Here is an 8,396-nt window from a genome sequence, read left to right as displayed (position 1 = left end):
GAGCCCCTATAGCTGAGCCAGCCGGCTTTTGTGCCCATCCCGCATTTCTTGTCATTTTATTCTATTCACGTGAACGAAACGGTTGGACTCTCCAGCGTGGCATCGGCGGATAGTTAGCTGAGTTGACTTGTGCAGCCACTATCGCTATGAAAATAACGGTTGAACAGAACCAGAAGGTTAACCAGGTACTAACAACACCTTTAATAAGTCGGTTCAATAACATAGAGTTCATACCTATTTGATGTTATTCAATTCTCTTTTACGTTTTGAGCAGTTTGTAAAAGTCTGTTTGTTTTGTTGTTCAGGTTTCATCCTCCAAAAAGCTGAGCTCAGTGCCAGACGAAGATATTGAGCAATGGGGATCTCGTTTTCTTGTACGGTCAGAGGAAGACCTTTCCCTTCCCCACCATCCACATAACTCAAAGTAAATTACCATTAAATTTTGGCAACTAAATTTGCAAACTTTATTGTGGCCTTCAAAATAGGTATTTATTTGCTTTCCCCCTCCTGTCCTATAGATGGAGTTCTAGAGGGTGGTGCAAACCAGCATACATTCCTATATCAATCATTCTTATTATGATTGTTCTGGTTGTGCTCTTGCCTCTCTTGGAGCAATCTGAACACTGGGAGGAAAAATTCAGACTCGATTCTGGTGCCTTTTCGTGCAAAAATACATGCAGGTGGGTGCATTGTCTACCTTGTGTTCTATTGTTTGTAGATCCTCTGACGTTGTTATGGTGTATTTTTATCTTTTATTTTAACAGAATTTCGTTAACTGAAAGTATCCCTGAAGGTTTGTTATACCCTCCAGAAGCCCCAAAGTTTCCTTCCACTTATGATGTATGGAACAACTTAATAAATATATCACAGAGTTCCATTGAGATAGCCTCATTATACTGGTCCTTAAGAGGATCTGATATTTACCCCCATCCATCTGCTAATGAGGTAATTCAGATGACTTTCATCGGTAACATGTAAAGGTGGATTTGCAGTAGCAATGCAGTAAGCGTAACTCTACAGCTGACGTTAAAACAACGTTAATAAGGTTCTCTTCCACTCCCCCCTCAACATCTTTGGACCACTTCCCTAGTGTTAATTCAGCTCTAGCGTTATAATTATGCTCGCTGCATTGTGATTGCAAATCCCCCTTATCAAGGCTAATTGATTGTTTACTTCTACATCATGCCGTAAAATTTCACTTTCTCTATAAGGGAGAAGACATTTTCAACAAATTGATGGATGCTGCAGTGGATAGAAACATCAAATTGAGAATTGCTCAGAACTCTCCATCTAGAGATATGCCTAGCACAGATACTGAGGAGCTGCAGAAGAAAGGTTTTGCAGAGGTCTGATGTTAAATTTAACTATGATGGTTAAATATTTTTTCTTTCATATATGTTACTTTAAAAAGTCCAGTACTGTTAAAAAAATTCCATTTAAAAAAAAATTAAACAAAAAAAACTTCATTAATTTTACAGGTGAGAAGTGTGAATTTTGCCAAATTATTAGGGAGTGGTGTTTTGCACACCAAGTTTTGGATTGTGGACCGAAAACATGTATATCTTGGCAGTGCTAACATGGATTGGCGTTCACTCACTCAGGCATGTTTACAAGAGCTGATTTTCATTTCATATCTCAATCTTACTCAATTACTTACATGCATTTTATCCTTACAGGTGAAAGAGATGGGTGCAGTTTTATACAACTGCCCCTGTGTAGCAGAGGATATTTTGAAAATTTTTGAAGTTTACTGGGATCTTGGCAAAGAAGGTGCTGTCATCCCTCCCAAATGGCCAGAATCGTACAGCACACCTTTCAACATGCTCACACCTATGAACATTTCTCTAAATGGCATGCAAGCCAACACATTCCTGTCCAGTTCTCCTCCTCCATTTTGCCCAAGTGGGAGATCTGGAGATGTTGACACAATTGTAAATTTGATAAATGAAGCTGAGAAGTTTGTGTACATTGCAGTTATGGATTATATTCCCATGATGATATATACAGCCAGACCAAAGTAAGTAAAGGATAGAAAGTGCCTGATACTATCCTGATTCATAGACGGTGTAGGTGATGTAAAAAGTAGCAAAACTTAATTTGTAAGAAACAAAAAAAAAAAAAACATTATTTTTGAGCATATGTTCGCATTCAGAACCTTGATTAAGATTTCAAGGCAGGTGAGGTAAATCCTTCCAAAATGGCTCAAAATGCAGTGTGCCTCTTACATCCTGTTTATTTACCATAATATCTTCCCCTTAACCACATATTTTGGATGTAATTATTTGTTTCTTTTTGTCCCCTTAGGTTTTGGCCAGTGATTGACAATGCACTGCGGAGCTCTGCCATCAACAATAAAGTAGAGGTTAGGCTTCTGATGTCATCATGGAACCATACAAGGAAGGCAGAGATTCTGTTTTTGAGGTCCCTTACAGAAATTTCTAATACATACAAGAATGTAAATTTAAAAGTGGTAAGTTGTCCTTGCTCTTCTCATGTGCCTTAGTTCCTACATTGAAACTGCTCGAACTGCTCCTTGACAATAAAGTCACAGTAGTAAGCAGTTTTTTTGTGTTTTTTTCAAGTTTATTAAAATTATGTCTTTCTTGGTTTCCAGAAATTATTTAAAGTTCCTGCAAATCCAGATCAGCAAAAAATTCCATTTGCTCGAGTTAACCACAACAAATACATGGTAACAGACACTGCAGCCTACATTGGAACGTCAAATTGGTCTGGGGACTACTTCGTAGACACAGCTGGTGTGGGTTTAGTTGTCACACCTTACATGTCAAACCGCAAAAGGAACCCACTTCCTATTCGCGATCAGTTACAATCAGTTTTTGACAGAGACTGGAACTCAGAATATGCAAGTGACTTGTCAAAGATCTCAAATGAATTCTTTTCTTCCCTGCTTGACTGAGATATTGGTATTAGACAAATAGTTTAAATCAGTTGAATGATTGTAAGTAATTTGTTACTACCTACATGTGTTGTAAATCTTCAATATAGAGTTAAAATGAAAAAGAAAAGAGAGATTTTAAAGTAATATATTGTAATAGATTTTTATATAAATGTTTATAAATATGTAACAGATGAAGAAAAGCAATAAACTTAAGTTTTAATAAAATACACACATGTAGTTACATATACTATTTTTTTACAGTCTTTTGGTTTCTATTATCAAGTTAAAGGAGAAAATAATACTGCAAACAACATTTTTGATAGTAAGTAAACAAGCAAGTAGCTTGGCTCACTCCATGTCCACTCTGAATAGTTTTACTACCTTTGAAATTGGCCGATTACAGTATGGACACAACTTCCTCTCCAGCCATACTCTGTGAGCACACTTATAGCAAAATAGTTGATGACCTACCTCACCATGAATAAAAACGCCATTGCATGGGGCGTCCAGGCAGCAACCACACACAGAAGGCTTCGAGTCAAGATGGGGAGGGTCTGATTGGCTACTATCTGATAACATGGTCCTTTTGGATGCTGGGCAATTGTTTTCAGTGGACGTTCTTTTTCTCTTAGTACTCGGACGAGGAGGAAAGAACCGTTTGCGGTCCTGAAAAAGAAGATCAGTTGTGTGTTACAAAAATATCTGGAGAAAAAGGCATTTCAATACCAGAAAAATGAAGATAGAGACACTTGCCATGTAACATTTTCTGCAAAATGGAAACGGTGAACTTTGAGAATTGACGTGACATCTTAAACACTTCCTGGTTGTTTTTGTATCAAATTGAAAGATTTCATGTGAATCCTAAAGACACAAGAAAAGCAACACCATCAATACCCTGAAATGGTCAATGTTTGAACAAATGTTTGTTGCATACAGTAAATATCATATTTAACACGTTCCCTGCGGCTCATTTTTGGTCATTTTTTGGTCATTTAACATGGGGAGTGTGACCACTATGTGGTAACGCTGCAGGGAACATTTTAATGCCTAGATAGCACTGTGCCACCCTCTGCAGGCGAAGCTCTGCAGATTATCCCTGTCCACTGAGCCAGTCTACACACCAATACTTAAAAAAGGTAAAACTGACCTCTGGGCCAGAGGAGATTTCTGGTAGCGTGGGTATGCTTGAAGCTGACGATCCTACTGAATACTCTGATTCTAAAGATGATGTTTCAGTGTCAGGAGTATCCTGACAGGATGCTGTTAACAGGAACTCACAATTAAACTACGGATACATCTATATTACAGTGAAAACTCTTTCAATTAATTTTAAATACCTGTTAACTCCATTTGACCACTAGACTCACTTTCAGTCAAGTCTGAAAGTTCAGATTCAGACTCCAATCTAATATCTAAGACCATGATAGAACTGCAACAAAATAAGAAAAGCAATATTACGTAATTGAAAAACGCACAAGGTGTGAAGGAACATCGTGATTTAACAGCTAGGTGCAATTACCTGGCTGTTGATGATCTGACAGTCGGGAAGTGCGGAATACATGAAACGGACGCTAAATCCATGATTGAGCAGCAGCTTCAACACGACGCTGCAGGACGAAAACGAATGGCAACTGACCTCGAACTCAGCAAGAGCAGAGGCAGACAACACACAACACTAACCAACAGGACAATAACAATAAGTGGTGCAAGCTTTGACAAGTTCAAACTGGCATGTTTACATCGTGACTCACTGTAGCAAAAGCAAGAAAATGAAAAAGGAGGGTGATCGGAGAGCTCCCTGCAGCGCGATTAGAGAGCTCACTCGCGCGAGTGAGCTCGCTCACTTAGCCCTTAAAATCCCTTTTAACTGTTTGGGAATGTTGAAAATGAACAAAATTGTAAAATGTGAAGAAATAATGAAAATCCTAACCGAACTGCGTGTTTAAGAGAAATAAGGAGGCGGCGCTCGGCTCCGAGAGCGAGCGAGCGAGCGAGCGAGCGAGCGAACTCTCTAATCGCGCTGCTGGCCCGGGCTCGAGTGGGCTACTTCCGGTGCCGATCTCGGCTTTAGCAATTTTGAAATTTGAAATAGCACTGGTGCAAACGGACTGTTGTAAATCTAGCTAATGTCTTCCAGCTAGCTCCTTTTAGGTGTACAGCTAAAAAATTAGCTGGGCCTATACAGACGAAAAAATTAGCACCGGTGCTAAAAATCTAGCACTACCGCCAGATTTTTTTTGCGTGCGTTCTGACCCTCATCTCGCTGGCGTGCAACGTGACCATGTGTGGTAGGGGCTCTGTGCTGGGTAATGGTGGCATACTAGTACTTATGTAACAGTAACAATGTTTATTAATAAGAACGGATATTGAAGGTGATACGGGACCTGGCACACTGGGCGATACATACTATCATACATACATGAGGTACCTATTGGAGCCGTGCGCCGAGCGCACGGCTCTGGACTGGCTGGACGATCCGACTGGGCTGACGATGCTGGCCGAACTCTCCCGTCGCGATGCGACGCGGCTTACTTATACTTTCGGGGCTCTCTCCCCACCAGGCCCGACAATGGCCCGGGCGCGGCGCCCACGCATGACCTCACCTGAGGGTGTGGTCCACGCCAATATGCGCGTCTTGCATATGGCTGACTGTACTGTCTGGACGCGTACTCATGGCCGTCCGAAGACCGTATTAACTTGTCCAGTTAGGCTTCCACACATGGCTGTGGCCGCTGCCCTCTTCCCAGAGATCGTGAACGCGCGGGCTGGCAGTCCGCTCCCCAGCCCGAAGCAGTTTCGGACGAGCCCAGGCCCGGCCCGAACCTTTCGGGCTCGGGCCAGCCCGAGCTTGGCCCGCTAGCTCGAACCCCGCCTCGCCCCGCTCAGCCCCCCTCACCTGCAGCGCGTGCTGAGCCGAGCCCGAATCGAGCCCGAAACCTCGGCTCAGGTTCGGATCAGCCTGCTTGTCGCTAGCAGCCGGCTGGCGACGGGTGAGCCAGGCCCGACGGCCCGCGCGTTCACGATCTCTGCTCTTCCTCAAGGGCATTAGTGAGGTGAAACTGTGCGCAGTCTGGTCGGCTAATCAATATTGACACTATCTCATTTCTTCCAGTCTAATGTAGAAAATCTGGGCCCATTCATGCAGAACAAGCCCGTCCTGATGGTGCACTACATTCGCATGTGGGTCGTTTTTGCATTCTTCTGCCTATTGGCTACAGTCGCAGGACTGTGCGCCCTCGTGGATGTGGCTATAAGTGGAGCAGGAATGGGCTTCATGATCTTCGTAGCAGCCCTCTCCTGCGGTAATTGCAATAATAGTAATTCGCACTTTGGCACTAGACAGATGTTTGCGGGTGTTTGTGCTTGCTTTGTTTGAACACGCTACTTCTCTTCCTCCACCAGCACTGTCCCTGTACTGCCTGATCTGCGCTAACAGCCTGCACGTCAAGATGACTCAGGACTTGCAAGCGCATGCTGTTGGCCTTGCCTCGGTCAAACGATACGGAGCTACAGAAGAGGATCCACTCAATGGAGCAGAGCGTCTCGACGAATTTTCATTCGAGTAGTGCCGTTGCTGGCACGATGTTGGGCGGGACGCGATAACGCGAAACTTTGATTGTTGATCGACACACCCTGTTGCTTTGGTGTTTTTAGACATTACGAATTACAAATCTGACTACATGAGGGTAACACAGATGTAAATGCAGCAATATAAGGAAGGCAAGCCTGGAATAAATAAACATCATATTTAATTGTAGTATACAAAATAATTATTTTGCATATAGTTCCTCGGTAACACGAGGGAATGTATAATGTGTACGTATACAGAAATGCTCTCCAAATCAAACTGTGTAACAAGATGACAGTTTCAACTGCCAAACTAAAGTCTTGGAGTTTAAACTGCGAATCTGAACAGTTTTTTAAAGTTTAAACTGCCTATAAAGATTTCAGTTTTACTCTGGACTTGTGACTTTCTACAAGGAAACATATTTTTCCACGCTGGAAGAAAAATCTTGATTCTAGATTTTATTTTCCTGGGATGTATTTAGTCTGGAAAGTTAGTTCTGTTAAATTTTATTTCTATAGATGGTTTTTCCTAGGTGGAGTTTTTAAAAATACCAACAGCTCATAATGTGGTTAACGTGACCAAAATGTCGGATTTCGGTAGTGGTCAATTTGAACCCTGTCTCGTGGTTGTTCGTTTGAAAGCTTTTTTCACGATAAAACTATGTACCCACCATCCAAAGTTATCCGTCTGAATCAAAATGCAGGCCAAGAACCTATTCAGAGCAACCGTGAGCATACCATGAACTCTGATGGGGGTTTTTAGTGGGTGGCCGTCGGTGGCCGCCGTTTTTAAACCAACCACCAACTTCAAACTTAGGAAAACGAAGAAAGCCCCTCTGAGGTAGGGCGGCCCGCCGCACTCAGCTGTCGGCGCGGCGTGGGTGGCCTACCCCGCCGATGACAGGGGCGCTCGGTCCAGACCAGCCGGGCCGGAGGCAGACGCTGCGCCGGCGCTGCGCGCTGGCGACCCCCCCCCCCTCTCTCTTTCAGCTCCAAGTCTTCCCCCCTGCTGCCTCCTCCCCTCGCGGGCGGCGCCGACGTGTCTGGACCTCGAGGGAGGCGCAACGGCGCAGCCCCTCCCTCGGCGGCTTCTTCTGCGGGGCCCGGGGCAGCCAGTGAGCACGCACTGGACGCAGCGCGAGCACGAGCAGCCGACGCACCGCGAGCCACCGCGGGGGAGGCGAGCAAAGATAACCAGGCCGCAGAGCTCTGCAAAATCGCTGTATGTGACCGACCGTCGGAGACCGCTCCGCGGCCTGCGCCTCTGCACACAGGCCGCGTGGCTCGGTCGGTCTGCATCTCTCAGGCCGACCGAGGCCCGGTCTGTGCAGACCGCGGTGCGAGAGACGTTTTGGGGCGTGGCAGAGCGTTGCGCATCTGTGCGGGGAAGTGGCGGAGCGTGGCGATGTGCCGATTGCCGACGCTGCCGCCTCGAACGTAGGCAACCCAACGAGCACCCCCTCTCCCACACCAAAACCCTGCGGTCTGCGCAGACCGAGTCGGTCTGGCGCGGTCGGTGGTCGGTCTCACACAGCGATTTTGCAGAGCTCTGCCAGGCCGCACGCCATGATGAACAGGTGAGCATTGCCAGCCCCCGAGGCCAGGATGTCATAGCAGCGGGTGACGGCTCCCATAGCACCACCCGAAAAGAATGTTTATTGAATCAAGAATAAGTTCTCGGATTATCTGCAAATTGCATTGGGCACTGTAAATACAGGAGTTACGCACGTCGCTCCCAAAAGAGCGACGCAATCGGACGCAGTGCATGCACTCCGATTATCGGTGTGTTCGATTGGAACTGGAACACAACCAATGCTTCTAATTTCGTCACTCTTCTGAGATCCAGGAGGGAATGGACAATCCAGCTCCCAACCCCTCCCCCTTCAGGGTTGGGAGCTGCGAGCTACTGCAGCACTGCAGCCCCCGCCCG

The 8,396-nt window shown here is 45.2% G+C and overlaps 3 protein-coding genes across 3 annotated transcripts in view; 2 read left to right on the top strand and 1 right to left on the bottom strand.

The window, feature by feature from the left end:
• The first annotated feature begins 6 nt into the window (after window positions 1-6).
• Window positions 7-3,124, top strand: LOC113211413 (5'-3' exonuclease PLD3). The gene is made up of 9 exons (XM_026429775.2): window positions 7-185; window positions 306-424; window positions 519-680; window positions 765-945; window positions 1,212-1,346; window positions 1,479-1,601; window positions 1,677-2,017; window positions 2,305-2,470; window positions 2,615-3,124. The coding sequence occupies exons 1-9, from the start codon at window positions 147-149 to the stop codon at window positions 2,915-2,917; spliced, it is 1,569 nt and encodes a 522-aa protein (XP_026285560.1). The 5' UTR covers window positions 7-146; the 3' UTR covers window positions 2,918-3,124.
• On the bottom strand, window positions 3,029-4,663 carry LOC113215453 (E3 ubiquitin-protein ligase Mdm2-like). Its single transcript, XM_026435086.2, has 5 exons — window positions 4,419-4,663; window positions 4,237-4,328; window positions 4,047-4,159; window positions 3,653-3,760; window positions 3,029-3,565 (listed from the first exon to the last, which is right to left on the bottom strand). Exons 1-5 carry the CDS (start codon window positions 4,478-4,480, stop codon window positions 3,248-3,250), a joined length of 693 nt encoding a protein of 230 aa, XP_026290871.2. The 5' UTR covers window positions 4,481-4,663; the 3' UTR covers window positions 3,029-3,247.
• Window positions 4,664-5,472: 809 nt separating this feature from the next.
• The window catches only part of LOC113215449 (uncharacterized), a 17,992-nt gene continuing 15,068 nt past the window's right edge, over window positions 5,473-8,396 (top strand). The window contains exons 1-2 of the mRNA XM_052271808.1: window positions 5,473-6,201; window positions 6,302-8,043. Of these exons, the coding sequence (XP_052127768.1) occupies window positions 8,033-8,043 (11 nt within the window). The 5' untranslated portion in view covers window positions 5,473-6,201; window positions 6,302-8,032. The remainder of the gene's footprint in view (window positions 6,202-6,301; window positions 8,044-8,396) is intronic.

This window comes from Frankliniella occidentalis, unplaced genomic scaffold (assembly GCF_000697945.3).
Source record: "Frankliniella occidentalis isolate FOCC.00 unplaced genomic scaffold, Focc_3.1 Scaffold175, whole genome shotgun sequence".
NCBI classification, from domain to species: domain Eukaryota; kingdom Metazoa; phylum Arthropoda; class Insecta; order Thysanoptera; family Thripidae; genus Frankliniella; species Frankliniella occidentalis.
Note: the sequence above shows the minus strand (reverse complement) of the source record. Positions and strands in the feature narration are given on the sequence as shown.

Coding starts and splice junctions, on each gene's coding strand:
- LOC113211413 (XM_026429775.2), top strand. CDS start 147: ATGAAAATAACGGTTGAACAGAACCAGAAGGTTAACCAG. Junction 186..305: donor AGAACCAGAAGGTTAACCAG/GTACTAACAACA, acceptor TTTGTTGTTCAG/GTTTCATCCTCCAAAAAGCT. Junction 1,602..1,676: donor ATTGGCGTTCACTCACTCAG/GCATGTTTACAA, acceptor TTATCCTTACAG/GTGAAAGAGATGGGTGCAGT.
- LOC113215453 (XM_026435086.2), bottom strand. CDS start 4,480: ATGGATTTAGCGTCCGTTTCATGTATTCCGCACTTCCCGACTGTCAGA. Junction 4,329..4,418: donor GTCAGATCATCAACAGCCAG/GTAATTGCACCT, acceptor ATTTTGTTGCAG/TTCTATCATGGTCTTAGATA. Junction 3,566..3,652: donor TTTGCAGAAAATGTTACATG/GCAAGTGTCTCT, acceptor CTTCTTTTTCAG/GACCGCAAACGGTTCTTTCC.